This window comes from Paroedura picta, chromosome 13 (assembly GCF_049243985.1).
Source record: "Paroedura picta isolate Pp20150507F chromosome 13, Ppicta_v3.0, whole genome shotgun sequence".
NCBI lineage: Eukaryota > Metazoa > Chordata > Lepidosauria > Squamata > Gekkonidae > Paroedura > Paroedura picta.
In genome coordinates, this window is record NC_135381.1 from 36,364,420 (window position 1) to 36,382,482 (window position 18,063).

The following is an 18,063-nucleotide window of genomic DNA, read 5'->3' on the forward strand; positions in this document are numbered from 1 at the left end:
ATGAGGGCTGTGGTGTTTTCACTTCTTTTTCCAGCTCTGGTTTCTTGACTTCACACACTCTCTGGAGCCAAATAAATAAATAAATAAACCCGGAACATCTAGCCATGGTGATCCATGCGACTGTCACCTCTAGACTGGATTTTGCAACTCGCTCCAAGCTCCTTGATTCAGAAGCTACTGCTGGTTCAGAATGCAGCAGCCAGGGTTCTCACAGGAACACTGTGAAGGGCCCACATCTGGCCCGGGCTCCAACAGCTGCACTGGTTACTAGTTGAATCTGAATCAGGTTTAAGTTTCTTTAATCACCTTCAAGGTCAGGGCCCAAGACCACCTCTCTGCCTAAGTCCCTCAGAGAGCACAATGCTCAGCAAATTCCAACTGGTTGGTGATCCCTGGCCCTCAAGGAAGCACGTTTGGCCTCAACCAGGGCCAGGTCCTTCTCTGTCCTGCTCCCTACCTGGTGTAGTGAGCTCCCAGAGGAAATCTGGGCCCTGCTGGAGCTAGCTCAATTCCGCAGGGCATGCAAACTGGAGCTCTCCTGCCTGGCACTTGGTTGAGGTCAACTGAATTGAAAACATCTACTGGGGCCCCAGAACCACTTCCCATTCAGACATGCCCATTAAACACATCGTGGGGCGATCCTGCATTAAATAATCTTGCCTATAGAAAACTGGATGCTAGGAGGAAAGTTTTCAGTATAACAGTCTTCTTGAAATGCTGGTTTCCCATGCTGGAGGAATTCTTTTTATGGAGGAATATTTCATGCTATGAACTCCCATCTGCAAAGTGAAGTGGGCCACAAGTTCTACAGGTCTCAGTGAGAACAAACAATGGTTTTTATGATCTGGGCCATGTTCTCATATTTTTTCCAGGTAACATATGTGCTAACAAAAGGCACTTGTACACACTACAGATGTAGACCACGTTTATTCCAGTCAGATTCTCAAGACTTCCTTTAAAGGATTCTGGGACTTGTAGTTTGGTGAGGGTGCTGAGAATGATCAAAAGTACCACTGAGTCCTCCCAGAATAAAAGTTTGTAGGGGGTTCTTGGGAAGAAGGATTGACAAACTGGTTTCAGACTCTAGTATAGACATGTCCATAGTCTACCCCGTCTCTACAATCCTTACTACCCTCATGCTTCAGTCTATGTTGATTTGTTGGCCAATCCATGTATGAAGACAACTTCAAACCAAAAACCTGGCAATACATTTTGGGGAGACTTCTTGATGAGGGCTAAGACATATTGCCTTGGACAACAGCTACCCATATTTCTTGCAAGAGATGCTTCTGAGTACCGGCAATTAAAGCCACTTGTGAGTTGTTTGGCTGTTGCCACACTGTAGATCTACCTCTGAGCTACTGCCAAAGATGTAATACCCTATACGCAGCATACCGTACCTTGCATTGCTGCACTGTCATGTTGGGTTCCATTGTGTTCTATTTCCATATCTGGGATTCCAGCATCTGCAAGATGGAAGTGAAAAACATGTAGACAATTGCCCATCTCTAGATATCTAGATTAGAACGATGACAGATTCAAGCTGGCCAGATTTGAGGTGAGCAGAACCTCTGCAAGGGAGCGGCGTTTCCAGAGAGAGGGGGGATTACTTCTGTATTAAGTTTCAAACATTCTCCAGGCAGCCAGGCAGGCACTGATTTCACTGGGAAACTCTCCTGCATGTGTTAATTTTCAAACATATGGTAATATTGGATTGAGTTGGGGTGTTGAATTGGGAGGGTGAGTGGGAGGGGAATTTTAATTGTTATATTGTTTTATGCATTGTTGTGAGCTGCCTCGAGCCAGCTGTCCTGGGAGCCAGAAGCCTATAAGACCAATAAAGAAATAAATATATAAAATAAAGTATGCAAGAACACACATGGCTTTTCCTTCTCAAATAGGACTGCTCAGCTTTGCTCTCCTATGTTTGTGGAATCTAGCCCACAATGAGTATTTTTAGATTCAGTTAGTTTAGCATCATGACTTCTGACTTATTTTTAATGCATATCGGACTGTAATGGCCTTTCTTTACGGACAATAGAGATCAGCTTTGGGCTGATCCTGCGTTGCGCAGGGGGTTGGACTAGATGGCCTGTATGGCCCCTTCCAACTCTACAATTCTATGATTCTATGATTCCAATACATTCTGTTTTCTGAATTATGGTCCCTCAGCTGATACAGGATTGGCTCGTTGGTGGGTGCCATTAACTGCACTTGTGGCCTAAATTGGAGCCACTTAGTTCTATGAACTTATGAAACTATCCTGTACCACTGTTCCATTTATTCAGTGTTGTCTATACTGATGGAGCTTCACTTTAGAGAAGGAAGTTCCTCCCCAGCATTGGAGACTTTTGAACCAGAGTTGGCAGGGGCTGAAACGGGCATGCCATGAAAACAAAGCATGTGCCATAGTCCTTCCACCACCTGAGGCTTGTGTTTTACACTAGCCGCATGGTATCATGTCAGGTCAGTGGTTCTCAATCTTCCTAATGCTGTGACCCTTCAATCCAGTTCCTCATGCTGTGGTGACCCCCAACCATAACATTATGTAAGGGTTCTTTCACAGAAATTAAACCAAAACTGAACAATGGGGTGAAGATCCATTGTTCAGGATTGTATATAAACTGGTTTCCCCCCCGGGGTTTCTCAGTTCAGTTCTGCCTCTTGTCCCACCATGTGGATCTCGCTCTTTTCCGCTGCTCCGGACAGACGAACGCTCTGTCTCCATCTTCCCTGCAAGGTTGTTGTGTGGATGGTGCCCCCACCCCAAGCCAAGCTGTTTACCCTGCTGCGACCCCAGTGAAAGAGTCATTCGACCCCCAAAGGGGTCCTGGCCCCCAGGTTGAGAACCACTGATGTAGGTATCATCAGAACTCTACCTATAAGACACTTATGCCTGTCCATGCTGTCTCCACTACAGTGTACCGGTTGGGCAGCATTTTATAGATATCCATTGGTAGCTGGAGAGTATATTAAATCTCACGCTTGAGAAAGAGGGAGGACTTTTCCAACACTTGGGAGCTGAGACCCTTTTAACTAGAGATGCTGGGACTGAAGTGGAGACCTGCCACGTGCAACTCACATGACCTGCCACTGAATTCTCCCAAGTTCTACAATGAAACCAGCTAGTGCATTACCATTTAGCATCCTGAGACCATCACCCGATGTAGCCTGCTTAAGTGCCTGTTCCACTTGTTCTCTCCTCTTCGATTCAAATTCAAGGGCTTCCTGCAATTTCCTCTTTGCCTTCTTTTCTTTCTTCAAGCGCTTTTGAATTGTTGCTGAAATATGAAAATAAGCAATTTTGAAGGCGTTAATGGGGGCTTCCTTGAGATTATGGAGCACAGACACTTCTCTGGTGCCATTCAAGCTCAGCTTTGGTTTACGGGGCTACGGCTTTCTCTTTTATTCTGGACATGGCTCATGGAAATTAGATAATGACAGTGCTTTGTGGCTATTCATCTGAACAACAAAATTAGGTTTTCCTGGATCTGAATTTCAGGTCTGTTTCCATTTGAAAATCATCTATCCTCAGATTTTTAAAGAAAAGCTAGTTTCAGTGGGCTGTGACGTTTTACTACCTGAACAGCATCACCATCTGCGACTACAACTGAACATAAAGCAAGCGCAAGGCAGATTTTATGCCATGTTTCAAACCTTACTGGTCAAGGATGGTGACCCACCCTGAAATTTCATTCATGTTCCAAATTAATCTTTAGCTCTCGCCTATCAATAAGCTATCTGTACACCAGCCCATGGAATAATTATTGGCCTACATATTAACATACATACACCAGTGACGTTCGATGCTGGTCAGGAATATCAGCTGGGTATTTACTAATTCTACAGTACCAAACTATGCACCACATTTTACCAGTCTGGGAAACCACAGTCAAAAATGTAGCCATTTCTGATCAGGAGGGGGAGGCAGGAACAGCTGTACAGCAACATGCAGGGGCTGTTTAAACGGCAAGGTGAGCCAAACTGAGCCAGGAACGACAACCCAGCAGGAGGAGAAGAAGGGAAGGGGATTGTAAGCTGCTTTGAGACTCCTGATAGAGCTGTTCTGACTGAGAAGGAATATCAGGGCTCTCTCGGCCTCACCCACCTCACAGGGTTTCCTCACAGATCTGTGGTAGGGAGAGGAAGGGAAGGCGATTGTAAGCCGCTTTGAAACTCTTTTGGGTAGAGAAAAGCGGCATATAAGAACCAACTCTTCTTCATCTTTAAAGCTTATAATGCACACAATGCTTAGCTTCCTTTAGGTTACTTTTTTCAAAACTCCCACCTTTTTTTACAGTCATAGTAGCTGGATAGAATTTTTTTTTTTTTTCAGCATCCTCCATTTATAAGGGGTGATCGTGACCCTGAGAATCCCACCTTGAGCCAGGGGGGAGGAACAGCAGCCAATAGTGATGAGTTTTTCAAAACCTGCCAGTTTCTAGTGGGAGCCATCATTTTTATATAGGATCTCTCACTTCCATATTTTTTTTTAAGAACGTTTTTTTTAAAATTAAGGCTTTCATTGATGTTGCTCGGTGGGTCTAGCCCAGGCTTTCTCCAAAGTGAAACCCCGCGGTTTCTTGACAGCCCTGGAAGGGTTTCCCGAATGGGTGGGAATTAGTTAATTTTTATATATTTTTAAAATCTGTTAAACACTATTTATTTAATTATATTTGTATACTGCCCTAAGGCCCAGGACAGTTTACACGGAACCTAAAGAATACTTAAAATTTTCTTTCTTTATAACATGACATATAAATAGATTGTAACAATAATAACAACAACAATTGCAGCCATAACTGAAGGTAACAGTCTAATTCAGGGGTAGTCAACCTGTGTTCCTCCAGATGTTCATGGACTACAATTCCCACGAGCCCCTGCCAGCATTTGCTGGCAGGGGCTCATGGGAATTGTAGTCCATGAACATCTGGAGGACCACAGGTTGACTACCCCTGGTCTAATTCATAACAGTTCAAACAGGTCCATGGTTCAAGTGTCTGGATTCTTGGGAGGGAGGTTCAGGAGCCCTGCGGATGTTACTCATTCCGGTCAACCTCTACCAAATGCCTGGTGGAAGAGCTCCCTTTGGCAGGCCCTGTGGAACTATTTGAGATCCGTAACTGAGTGCTAGGACCATATATGATCCTACCGGCCCACGTCCCCCCTCCCAAAATGGCCAACGATGGGCCTGGAGGTGGTGGGAAGGGGAGGGGCCTCGGATGAGCGTATAAGCTGAGCTTCCCAACCATATTCTACAGGATTGCACCACTTCTGGGGTTTCTCGAGGGCTGGAGAGTGTTTCAAAGGGGTCTCTCAATGGTAAAAAAGTTGAGAAAGGCTGCATCGTGTAGTTGCAACCCTCCGAGCTGCTGCTGTTGGTTGAGGCTAAGGATGTCTGTCAATTTCCCAACACCAAATTCAGCACGGCGATAAGGCAACGTAAAGCAAAGAAGAGAAGAGGTGTTTCTTTGCATGGAAAGGATCAGTTTGGCTTGGTGGACAGGAAGTGAAAAGGCATTCCCAAACATTGGGAGGTGGCAGGTGATCCCTCTGATTCCCCCACCCCCACCCCCCCAACCCCATTTACCTCTGCTTTGTAGCTCGGCTGTGAGTTGCCTCTCCAGGCTCTCTCTGAGTTCTCTCTCCCGACACAACTCCATCTTTAACTCTTTCTTTTCCTGCTGGATCTGTTTTTCCTGTACTCTGGCATTATCTACAGCGACTTTCAGCAGCCCCTGTAAAACAGGCACATGCAAATGCCTACTGAAAACAGCCTCCTGCAAATGACCCGTGAGCGGGGGGGGGGGGGAGCAGTGGATGGGTCTTAAGGAAATTATTGAAAAGACCTGGAGAAAATAATGCCAAGCAAGGGAACATTTTGCTGCTGTTTTATTTCCGTCCTTCTCAACTTGATAGCCGTTTAGGGCCGCGCGCCAGTTGACCTTATTGTCAGAGAAGCAAAACATTAACTTTCTAGATTGATGAACAGTTTGGGTAAAAAGGTTTTTTTGGGGGGGAGGAATTCAAGCCGGCATTAGCAAATGTGCCTTTGCTGGCTCCTTGCACAAACAATGAAACCTTTTTTGGGCTTAGAATCAAACTATTCCGCCACAGCCTGGACCCCCTTTGTAGTATGACTTTGGCACATGGCTCAGATTCAGTATATCCAGTGGGCCGGGGGGCAACTAACATTTCTGTAACTTGGAAAAAGATGATGAAAATGATGATACAAGAAGGCAGGTTAGACTGGTTTTCCATCAGTGGCAAACTGGCCAGCCAGTGTCATTCGTGTCTTGATAATACTCTGGTTGGCCTACTGTGAATAGGATGCCTTTGAAGACGACTTAGAAACTTCAGCTCAGGGGTAGTCAAACTGCAGCCCTCCAGATGTCCATGGACTACAATTCCCAGGAGCCCCTGCCAGCCTTGCTTCAGCTGGTACAAAATGCAGCAGCCAGATTGGCCAGGTCTTTAAAAAACAATAGGCACAAGTTCTCCTGTGCTGGCCTCCAGTATGCTTCAGCACCCAATTCAAAGTGAGGATATTTACAGCCTTAACAGTACTAATCCTCAGCAGAATTATACCTTGGTAAGCCCATTTACTTCCATGTTTTCTACTTTGGGAAGCACTATAAATGAGCCTCTTGTGGCGCAGAGTGGTAAGGCAGCCGTCTGAAAGCTTTGCCCATGAGGCTGGGAGTTCAATCCCAGCAGCCGGCTCAAGGTCGGCTCAGCCTTCCATCCTTCTGAGGTCGGTAAAATGAGTACCCAGCTTGCTGGGGGGTAAAACGGTAATGACTGGGGAAGGCACTGGCAAACCACCCCGTATTGAGTCTGCCATGAAAACGCTAGAGGGCGTCACCCCAAGGGTCAGACATGACCCGGTGCTTGCACAGGGGATACCTTTACCTTTACCTTTTATAAATGGCTTGGATTCGCAACATCTTATTTCCAGTTTACCAAAGCCCAGTCTCAAGGGAACGTGTTCTGAGTTTGAACAGCACCCAGAACCCCCCTTCTTAAAGATGTCCTCCTGGTCTCTAGGTTCTCCTGGCAGAAACTGAAAACATTTTTGAAAACCTCTAAACAATGAGTTTAGCTGTATTTATAACAGGCATCTTAGGAAAATCCTTTGAGCTGTTTTTACGGTCATATCAATATAACAAATAAATAGCACCCCCAAATGGTTCCAGAGCCACTGGAGTCAACCAAGCTGAATTGGGATGCAAGCTACGAGATGAAGAGCTATCAAGACATTTAGATCTCCATTTCCTCCCTCCTCGGGGCAATCTTCATGGGGTGGAGAGGAGACACCATAGGAGGAGCTTACCTGTATATTGGTTAATAGAGTTTCTACTGAGGATAACCCATCAGCAAAGAGGAAAGGTGCGGGGAAGCCAGGAGGCAAAGCTTGTCCAGCCAGTTGGACTTTTTCCAAGGTTGGTTTCATGATTGGAATGGCGATCTGAACCTCTTCTGTAAAGATAAGAGAGGAAGGAAGGTGAGAAAACGTTCCCTCTAACTGTTCAGCAACCTACCTCCAAAGATACTACTAAAAGATGAGCTCAGAAGAACAGGATAGGGAAAAGTTCACATGGGCCCCTTATGCACAGGCCATAATGTCTGCATTGGCGGCAGCAGCATTTTGGGAAAAATCATTGATAACGCTTGCTGCCGCCACCAGTGTAAGCGCCTCCCGGCCCAGGGCTACGAAAGGCCTGTGTTAAGCAAACGCGGGATCTTCCGTAGCTTCCTGGAGGGCTGGCGCTGTGCATAATTGCCAGCACCAGGCCTATCGGCCCGCCCAGCCCTACGGTGTCCCTGTAGGGACACCGCACGCCCCTGCGGTCTCCGCGGAGCCCCGGAGCTGGCAGGGGCGACCCCCTAACCCCATCTGGGCATGCGGAGGGGGCCTGGCCCCCCCTACCCCCTGGGCCATCCAAACCTCCCCCTGCTGCTCCTCCTGGCGCCGGCGTTCAGCGCACACGCGCATGCACTACGCCGGGGCAGCCCAGTATGCCCCACCCCCGTACATACACGGGGAACAGCACGGCGGCAGCGCACTGTAGCTGCCGCCATGCATAAAAGGCCACGGAGAGGCCACAAACTTGAGAGTCCACTAAAAGTATCCTCAAGGATTTCTGCTTGACAGGCCTGATGGCTTATTTGAACAGCAGAACTTCTTGCTGCATCATAGACACTCTCTTGAGTTTTAAAGGCAGCAGTGAAAAAGGCTGTTCAAACAAGTGTAATCCTAAAACTGAGATCACAGTGGCAGCTGAGTTGTATGTCAGCTCATGACTTTCTCACATAGTCCTCCCATTGGAAGGTTGTTTTCGCAATCCTACTCTGTGTGATTTAGCCACATCCTAAAGAATGATAAAATCGAAACACTGTTCTGCTCTTGGTTAAGCATGAATGAGTGCCATTTACAAGGAGAACTACACATGAAGAACTGGGAAAATTCACTGCTTGGTGACTTTCTCATGTATAAAATGGCACAAACTTACACTAGCAACATAATCACTAAAGGAGTACTGAACATCACCAAGAGAAACTTCTGTTAATAGCCCCCAGCTGTTGTACTTAGAAAAAATCTTACAAATATTAAGATTTGCCTGGTATGATCTAAAGAATGCAATTCTCAAACCTAGAAGATGAAGTTTATCCCATTTATATTTTCACTAAATGTAGAGTTCACGGAAGAAAGAAAGAAATCCACAGAAGAAGAAAAATTCTATGATTGGTATTGATTACCAGTTACATCTGTAGCCTGTACACTTTATTCTGCCAGTTTTTACTTATTTCTTTGATTCAACCAACCTGTCTCCAACATAATAAAAAATGTTATGTGGATTTTTATTTTTGGATCAACCCTATGAATGTAGCCACCCACTCCCAGCTTTTGATATTTAGGCATGGGGTTAACCCACAGAATTATGGATACATCTTTAACTATAAGGATGGAAATGTGCTTTTTAAGAAAAAAGTGACAATTTTCTCACACTGAATTCCATGCTTGCACTTTATGACCCACACACTACAGACAGCTCGAAGAGAACCATACTTCCACTGGCACATGCTTTTAAATATTACAAACTGCATTTAAAAAGTGAGGACTGAGTTCACCTGGTCATCACAAAGAAGAAAACTGGTATGGTTAAAATGTCGTGTCCGATCAAATCTTCAATAGTCAACTAGAACAGGGGTAGTCAACCTGTGGTCCTCCAGATGTCCATGGACTACAATTCCCATGAGCCCCTGGGCTCATGGGAATTGTAGTCCATGGACATCTGGAGGACCACAGGTTGACTACCCCTGAACTAGAAGACTTGCCAGGCAAAATCCCCCCCCCCACCCACTTACTTCCTAAAAACACTTGGGAGACACCAGAAAAGGTACCAGCAGGCACCACGTTTGAGGACACCCCCCCCCCCCGTTCTAATTACTGCACCACACAACAAAGTTGGGCTGTAAAAATGCTCCCCAGTGGGGCCATAATTCATGGGGGAATGGAAGCACTTCTGGAGATCCTCTGTCTGCAACGACTTCCCTGTACTTGTCATTTAAGCGGGCAGCTCAGCGGTGGATGGAGCTGTCCACTCAGTTGAATGAATGACTATGACCAGACAGGCAAAAGCTGGATCAGCTGAATTAGTTTTGTATTACCCAGTGTGGAAAAAAAGACTCCTGAAGACGTCTTCCAGGCCCACGCTGGCTTGTTTCTAGTTACCTGACACCTAACCCAGAAGCAACAGTCACTTTTTCATATTACCAAATCTGTGCTGAGGGAGTGATCTGCATTCACTCGGAGCGCATTAAGTGCCAATCATTACTTGGGAGTCGTTAATAAGAATCTGCCTCATCGTGTCAATTCCGTTAATATTTCAGAAGAAGGTATAACTAATCTCTCCCCGCTCGCTCCCCAAACAGTCCTCTAGTTACACAGGAGAACACCGAGTTCTCTCTGAGTCATAGACGATATACAATTTCTTCTGTTTAAATATTTCATATTAAGGGTCAAGTTCTGAAAATTAATTGCTTGCTTGCATGAGCGACCGGTGCCAAAATCACTCCTCTGTGAAGCACAGTAAACAAAAGAGATCTTTGAACACAAAGGGGCAGAGAAAGAGAGAGAGAGAGAGACAAAGAGAGAGAGGGAGACAGAGAGAGAGAGGGAGGGAGAGGGAGAAAGAGAGAGAGAGAGAGAGAGAGAGAGGGAGACAGAGGGAGAAAGAGAGAGAGAGAGAGGGAGGGAGACAGAGAGAGAGGGAGAAAGAGAGAGAGAGAGAGGGAGAAAGAGAGAGAGAGAGGGAGGGGGAGAGAGAGAGGGAGAAAGAGAGAGAGAGAGGGAGGGAGAGAGAGGGAGAAAGAGAGAGAGAGAGAGAGGGAGGGAGACAGAGAGAGAGGGAGAAAGAGAGAGAGAGAGAGGGAGAAAGAGAGAGAGAGAGGGAGGGGGAGAGAGAGAGGGAGAAAGAGAGAGAGAGAGAGGGAGGGAGAGAGAGGGAGAAAGAGAGAGAGAGAGAGAGAGAGAGACAGAGGGAGACAGAGGGAGAAAGAGAGAGAGAGAGAGGGAGGGAGACAGAGAGAGAGGGAGAAAGAGAGAGAGAGAGAGGGAGAAAGAGAGAGAGAGGGAGGGGAGAGAGAGAGGGAGAAAGAGAGAGAGAGAGAGGGAGGGAGAGAGGAAGGGAGGGAGAGAGAGAGAGAGAGAGAGAGGGAGAAAGAGAGACAGAGAGGGGGAAAGGGAGAAAGAGAGAGACAGGGAGGAAGAAAGAAAAAGAGAAAGAGAGAGAGAGAGAGAGAGAGAGAGAGAGAGAGAGAGAGAGAGAGCAATTAATACATTGTGTATAAACTACTTAAAACAATCTAGCAGCCTCAACTGTTTGAGGAAAGAGCCGGGGGGGGGGGGTAGTGGGTGGAGAGTAATGCCATTAAAATGGCCGAAAAGAAAATTCATATTGACTGCACAGATGGGGCGGACGGTCTATGGTTTGTAATGTTGCCGTAGAGTAGATTGAAGTTTCAAAATGGCATTAGTCTTCTTTAAAGAGATAGACACGGCTAAATTAGGTGATGCTGGCTGCGGTGAGGATCAAATGCAAAAAGAAACCATATTTCACCAGAGCTAGTCAACAGCAGGAAAATAAATAGAAATATAAGAGCTATACAGGCAATGATTCATTTTGATAATCTGGCCCAGGAGAGACACAGGGAGACAGCATCCAGATCTCAGCTCCCACCAAAAGACAAATAGGACACGGAGGGTGGGAATTGGGATGACAACCTAGCAGAGGTCACATCGATTTTCAGCAGCCGTTTTCACACAGATGAGATAACCCTGCACTCCATTTGGCCCATTGTTCATATCCTACCTGTCTCACAAGCCATAAATTTCCAAGTCCACAAAAAAAGGGGGCAGTAAAGAAGAAGGATTCTACTTATGACTTCTTATGATTAAGTTTTTTGTGCTAACCAAACATGCTTTCTCGATCAAGGTCACATTGCATGCTAAAGTCCGTAATAGCTGGGAAAGACTGAGCAGGGGGGTGGGGGGGGGAGAAGAGGAAAGAGTATTATGGTTTAGCGTACATGGGTGGAGGAAGGGAAAACACACACACACACACAACCACCCCTGTCAAACAATCCATCATTCCCCCACCACCACTGAAATCACACACTGCGAAGATGAATGATATAAGCATTAGAAATCCATTTCAATCTTGTAATAGGTCTTCACATCTGAATGGTGTCCACTTTTGGTGGGGCTGGAGGAAGGCTTTCTGGAGAAGCGCACAGAAAGCGGGAATGTATTAAGGTCTTGCAAAACAAGGAAATCTTTAATTTCTTTGATTGCTAAAACAAGTTAAACAAGCACGGAAGGGTAAATAGTGTTCTATCTCGGTAGGCAGGGAAACACACAGCTTTTAGCTTTTAGCTGTGTGTTAACTCCTAGAGATCGGGACGTGTATGTTTCACAGTAAAGCAAAATAAATCAAGCTCCATTTGCACATGGATGCAATACAACCGAAGAAATGACACACGAAGCAAGAACAACTGTTACCTATAGAAGGGCACGAGGCAGAAAACATTTCTGTTTATTGGAGCAAAGTGAAAACTGCTTTCATGGAACTTGTTCGTTAAACCTGCCTTGTAATAACATCCTGGAATCTATGTACGGGGGCATCCTTTTTAATTTCTACCGTGAAGCACACAGGCAGGTTAAAAAAAAAATTACATTTGCAGGGATTATATAGTGAAATGCCTGGGAATGAATAGAATATAACCTCCAAAAGGATACTGGAGGCTGTTAAAAGCACTGTGGGGATCCAATGCATCATGACGCTCTTGTTAAAATGAACACAAAATCAATGGACCAGGGCCGTGGCTTTGTGGCAGAGTGTCCACTTAGCGTGCAGAAGGCTCCAGGTTCAATCCCCGGCACCCCCAGTTAAAAGAGTCTAAGGGTAGCGGTTGCATCGGGGCTCCAGTGGGCTGTCTCATTATAAGGCTGCATTCCATGTGAGCTCATTCCCCGGGCATATGTAGTGTCCCTGGCCTTTCATTTGCTTTGATTAAGAAGGCAGTAACACAAAGAGAGATGCATCCTCCGCAGAAGTGACTGAGGACGTGGAAATGACTTCTACCTGGGTAGAAATGCTACATCAATCAATATTCACGTGCCACTTCCACTCGGCCCCAGCATCTCTCCTTCAGTCTCCCTCCACCCTGCACTCAACGCAAGCAAGTGGTCTTTAACCCCTTTCTTTTCCTTCCTCCCCCCCTCCTCACCATCCAGCCTAATAAAGAGTGCAGGGGAAGATGAAAGCTCGTGCATAATGTTGTAACAAGAAAAGAAATAAAATGTCATTTGTTCTTTTAGGGATATTCACAGGAGATTTTTGAGAGTTGGAATAGGTCACATTTATGAGATGCTGGTGTCCAACATGACTCTAAACCTCTCAGGAGCGTTTGTCTAACCAGATGTTTTGTCAACAAGATTTTCAAGAGACCAACAAGATCTTTCAAGAGACTAGTCTCCCTTCATCAGGCATGAGTAAGGAACAGAGATATGAATCTTTTAAAACCCAACTTGGTGTAGAGGTCAGGAATGTTGACTTCTAATCTGGTGAGCTGGATTTGATTCCCCACTCCCCCACATGCAGCGAGCTGGGTGGCCAGCACTGATAACACTGTTCTGACCGAGCAGTAATATCAGGGCTCTCTCAGCCTCACCCACCTCACAGGGTGTCTGTGGTGGGGAGAGGAAGGGAAGGCGGTCGGAAGCTGCTTTGAGGCTCCTGATAAAACTGTTCTGACCGAGCAGTAATATCAGGGCTCTCTCAGCCTCACCCACCTCACAGGGTGTCTGTTGTGGGGAGAGGAAGGGCAGGCGATTGTAAGCCGCTTTGAGACTCCTTCTGGTAGAGAAAAGTGGTATATAAGAACCAACTTTTCTTCTTTATCCCAATCAGAAGCTGGGAGTGTTGTTGTAAAGAATGCTTGTAACTGATGTGATGTTACAACAGCGCTTTTAATATTCCCCTTCTTTATTACTGCTGCCCATCCTCCTATCACAAGACCTTCCTTAAAGGAAAGACCTTTGACGGTGTCTTCCCCCTTTCCTGCCACATGGATTTCATGGAACTTTGCATACATTTTCAGGTCTTCAAGGACAGGGCTTTCTACCGTCAAAGACTTATTTGCTCCAGTTCCTCCTCTTTCATTGCCTCTCTGCCAGGAGGTGAGCTGTTCTTTTCATCAACGAGACAAGAAGGATACCTCCTCCTAACCTGGCAGAAGTCGAGACGCTGACCCAAATTTACAGCTTTCCCCTTCCAATTCAGTCACCACACTTAAAAACCCGTCTGTTCTTAATTACGCCTTCTGAATGCAAAGGGTCAGAATGAATGCCGTTTGAGGAGTAGCTGATTAATCCGCTGGCTGAGTTTTAAATCAAACTTTGGGATCGGTTTTAAAGGTGTGATTTATATCGTCTGGTGTAGGAGCCTCCTTTCCTATTTTTTTTTCCAATTCCAGCAGTGCAATCTCTGATGCCGCTTAAGCACTAGATACACAGCTCCCGAACAGCCTAATACCTTTGCAAACTAATGATTGTTTATTTATTATACGGTCAAAGACCAGCAAGTCATAAAATTCAACGTTAAAAATTTAGCTTAGAATGTCAGAAAAACATAGCGGATTCTGTTTAGTATAAAAGCCATAAAATCATGGGGTGAGTTTAAAATTATATAATTTTTATCCTGGCTCTGTATTCACTATCAAACAATGGGTTTTACAAGCTATAGCAAGTAAATTTTGCTGCTGGGACTGTAAATTTCCGATTTCCATCTTCCTGTAACTGCCTGGCATATTCCAAATTCGAGTGACAATTGTCCAGTAGAGGGGTAATTAGCTTATTGCGAACGTCTGAATAAAATAGGCAACAAACTACACTTTTAAAACTTCCCCAGATCCACAAGGGCAGAACCATTCCTCAATAGGGACTTCTATACCATGCTTCTAGCCCTGCAGAAGGCAAGACATTGCATCTTGCAAGAGTGAAGGCCTTTCTGTGACTATGTAGTTCTAATAAAGAGAGGTCCCCAGCCGGTATTACTACATATTCAGATTTTGCAGGAGAAAGGAAAAAAGGTTCCCACTCTATGCCTTGCGGCCCGTTCGATATCCAGTATCCTTTGCTTTAAAGTACTCTTTGCTTGCTCATAGCCTAAAGCCAGGATCATAGGAGGAGAAAAACCAGGCTTGCAAGCTTTCCTAGAATAGCCTTTGACCAGATGGTCTGAAAGTTGTCCAGGAATAGCAGTGGAGTCAGCCCATGTGGGAAGAAGTTGATCTTCAGTCAATGGTTTTAAGGAGGCGATGCACACCTTGGCTTCCACTCTGACCATGCCAGTCTCAAGAGGGAGCAAAGCATTTAACATGCATTTGGGGACCTGCAAGGCTGCGCTTAGAAATTTTGTTTGCAGTCAAGAAGGGCAAATTGAGATGAGGAAGGCCCAGTCATAGTCCCATGCAATACTTGGGTTTGCAAACTAATGTCAAATTAGAGAAGTGACTAACCTGTCCATGTTGACTGAGGTTTGGCCACCCATGTCGTCTAAAAACCAAGGCTTATCTTTTCCTCCCAAAGAGGTATCGGATATAAACTTTCAACTGCTTAACCCATGACTGTTGGGAATGTGCATGCAGAGGTTGGTGGGTGCTACAGTCCCAGAAGATTCGTTCAGATGGGAAGCCATTTGAAGCAGCAGAATGAAGTCTGGTATAAGCATTTTGTATACCTGAAGAAGCGTGTATGCCTAAGAAAGCTTATACCTTGAATAAAACTTGGCCTTAAAGGTGCCATTGGACTCAAAGAGAGACTTTTCCCAGATGTAACCCTTTTGTTGTAATGACTATTTAATCTAAGCACTTACCAGTGTAACATTACAATAACAGACAAGGCAGAGCCAAGATCATGCCCTCCCAAGAAACCCTCATAGAATCATAGAGTTGGAAGGGGCCACACAGGCCATCTAGTCCAACCCCCTGCTCAACGCAGGATCAAGGACCTCAATCTGTTAAAGCAGACCCTGAAAATAGTTTTCTTTAAATCAAATTAGATTTCAAATGCTGAACATATGAGTTAAAACTGTATTAGTGCTTTGATCAGCCGCGGTTTCAACTTGCTGCTTCTGTTTTCTGTAACATGACTATTTCAGTAGTATTATGACAGGTACTTTATTGATCTTATTGATGGTTTTTGCCCTGGAAATATTTTACTGAAAATGTGGGTTTCCAAAAAGTAAAATAAATGAATAAGGGAAATATAATGTTTTCAAATCAACAAATTATTTTTTAAGATTCAACGAAGATAAGCCTCAATGGTCAGAGATAATATTCTTTCCAACAACAAACAAGAAATCATTGGGGGGCAAGGGTGAGTAGATGAATCTAGTGGTAGCATTTCTCTCCTCCTGAGCTGTACTAGTCAAAGAAGTTTTATTCTAAATAAAAATGAAAGAGCCATTTACCCTGGAATGGAGACTTTCACCAGTAGAATGTAAAATGACAATTTTATACTCACTGGATGATTCATCCACTTGTTAGCAACGATGCTTAGATAATTTATACAGGCGTGACATTTACATCAATGTGGCTCTCATTAATAACACTGAAAATTATACCTATTTATAACTGGTACATATTTACAATATACTTTGATGCCATAAGTTACTGTCAACAGATTTTTTCAAAGAAATATATTATTCTGATGATTTAAACTTTCCAGGTTGGGCTGGGGGGGGGGAGAGAAACAACCCTCTTCCACTTAAGAGACAAGAATTATTAGACTATCAAAAAGAAATGCAGTTCATTCTGAGAAAAACTATAAAAACACGAAAATCGCAAAAACAAATACGTATTTTTAAAACCAGCATTTATATTATTAGCAGACTTGAATCACTCAGTACTACAAAACCTACATGGAAATCACTAAGGCTTTATTTATTTACTTTAGAACAGTTACAGGTTGCTTTTCCAGCACGTGTTAAAAGAATCTTAATCAGTAGAGGGGAAAAAACACATATAAAATCAATAGGATAAATATCAGAGTATTTTATTTTAGTAGTTCAGCCATGCAAACACAGTTCCTTTGAAGGCCAAACTAGGTTATGGTCCACCAACCTTTTAGACAAGAATTTGACCACCTAAGGAAGGGAGGGAAGGACTATTTATTTTTTACTCCTAGCGGCTTACTTCTACAAGTTTATAAAATCTGATGATGGGACATTGTTGTAGTGAATCGCCAAGATTAGAAAAAGCTGAAATCCCAGCAGAGATGGAATTGGATAAATCTGCTCATCCCTAGTTGCCGTTTTCAAATAGTAAGTACAATCAGGCCACTGCAAGATTAAACATTCTATTATAAATTCTGTTGGGGGTTTGCTTTTTAAAAAAAATGTGCTACTAATGCATAAATGACTTGTAGGTGGAGGTCAAAAATCTAGCAGTGTGCAGTGCTTGAAGGAGATGCCCCAGTAGGAATACCCAGTAGGAATTATGAGAAAGAAAATGGAAATGTTTCATATCTATCATATTTGTTATTCCATGCTCCCTTCCTAAGAGTATATTGACATACGTGGTTCTCCCATCCTTCATTTCATCTCACAACAACCCTGTATGGTGGGGTAGGTTGACAGAATGGGGAGAAAGAGAGAGAGAGAGGGAGGGAGAAAGAGAGACAGGGAGAGACACAGAAAAGGAGAGGGAGAGACACAGAAAGGGAGAGAGAGAGAAAGAGAGGGAGAGAGAGATAGAGGGAGAAAGAGAGAGACAGAGAGGGACGGAGAGAGAGAGACTGGCCCACTAAGCTTTATAGAAGAGTGCAGATTTGAACCTGGGTGTCTCTCACACACATGAAACTAGCTGCCTTCCACTGAATCAGATCCTTGGTCTGTCTGACAGTGTCTTTCCAGGGTGACAGGAAGAGGTTTTTCACACCACCTACTGATTGGTTCTTTTTAACTCGAAATGCCAGGAACCTAGAACCTTCCCTATGCAGAAGCACCTCTGGGACTAGAGTTTAGAAAAAAGATGACAAGGAGGGGGGCATGAGAGAGGTTTATAAAGTTATGCATGTAGTGGAGAGAGTTTCTCTTCCTTCTCTCAAAATACTAGAACTCAAGAGCATCTAGTGAAACTGATGGGCAGTAGGTGCAGGATGGACAAAAGGAAATACTACTTTACACAGTAACTGAAATGTGGAATTCCCTGCCAGAGGATGTAGGGATGGCCACAGGATTAAACAGCTTCAAAAGAGGATTAGATAGATACATGTAGGATAAGTATCAGTGGCTGAGGAGAACCTCCACATTCAGAGGCACTAATCTTCTAATCACAAAGGAAAGAAGGAAAGCCATGGCCTCTTTGCCCTGCTGTTGGCTGTTCAGAGGAACTATTTGGCCACTGGATGAGGCCGCTGAAATAGAAGGACCAGTGGTCTGATCCTGCAGGGCAACTCTTATATTCTTATGACCTTCCGCATGCGAAAGTCTACCA

General features: G+C 44.6%; 1 protein-coding gene and 1 long non-coding RNA gene across 4 annotated transcripts in view; one reads left to right on the forward strand and one right to left on the reverse strand.

Moving 5' to 3' along the window:
- DACH2 (dachshund family transcription factor 2) overlaps nucleotides 1–18,063 on the reverse strand; it is a 355,035-nt gene that overhangs the window by 15,741 nt on the left and 321,231 nt on the right. For all 3 annotated transcript variants that reach the window (XM_077307556.1, XM_077307558.1, XM_077307557.1), the window contains 4 exons: nucleotides 7,334–7,479; nucleotides 5,591–5,738; nucleotides 3,138–3,281; nucleotides 1,401–1,466 (listed from right to left, as the gene is read on the reverse strand). In XM_077307556.1, the coding sequence (XP_077163671.1) occupies nucleotides 1,401–1,466; nucleotides 3,138–3,281; nucleotides 5,591–5,738; nucleotides 7,334–7,479 (504 nt within the window). The remainder of the gene's footprint in view (nucleotides 1–1,400; nucleotides 1,467–3,137; nucleotides 3,282–5,590; nucleotides 5,739–7,333; nucleotides 7,480–18,063) is intronic.
- Nucleotides 1–18,063, forward strand: part of LOC143822435 (uncharacterized) — a 67,577-nt gene that overhangs the window by 15,086 nt on the left and 34,428 nt on the right. The window lies entirely within an intron of this gene.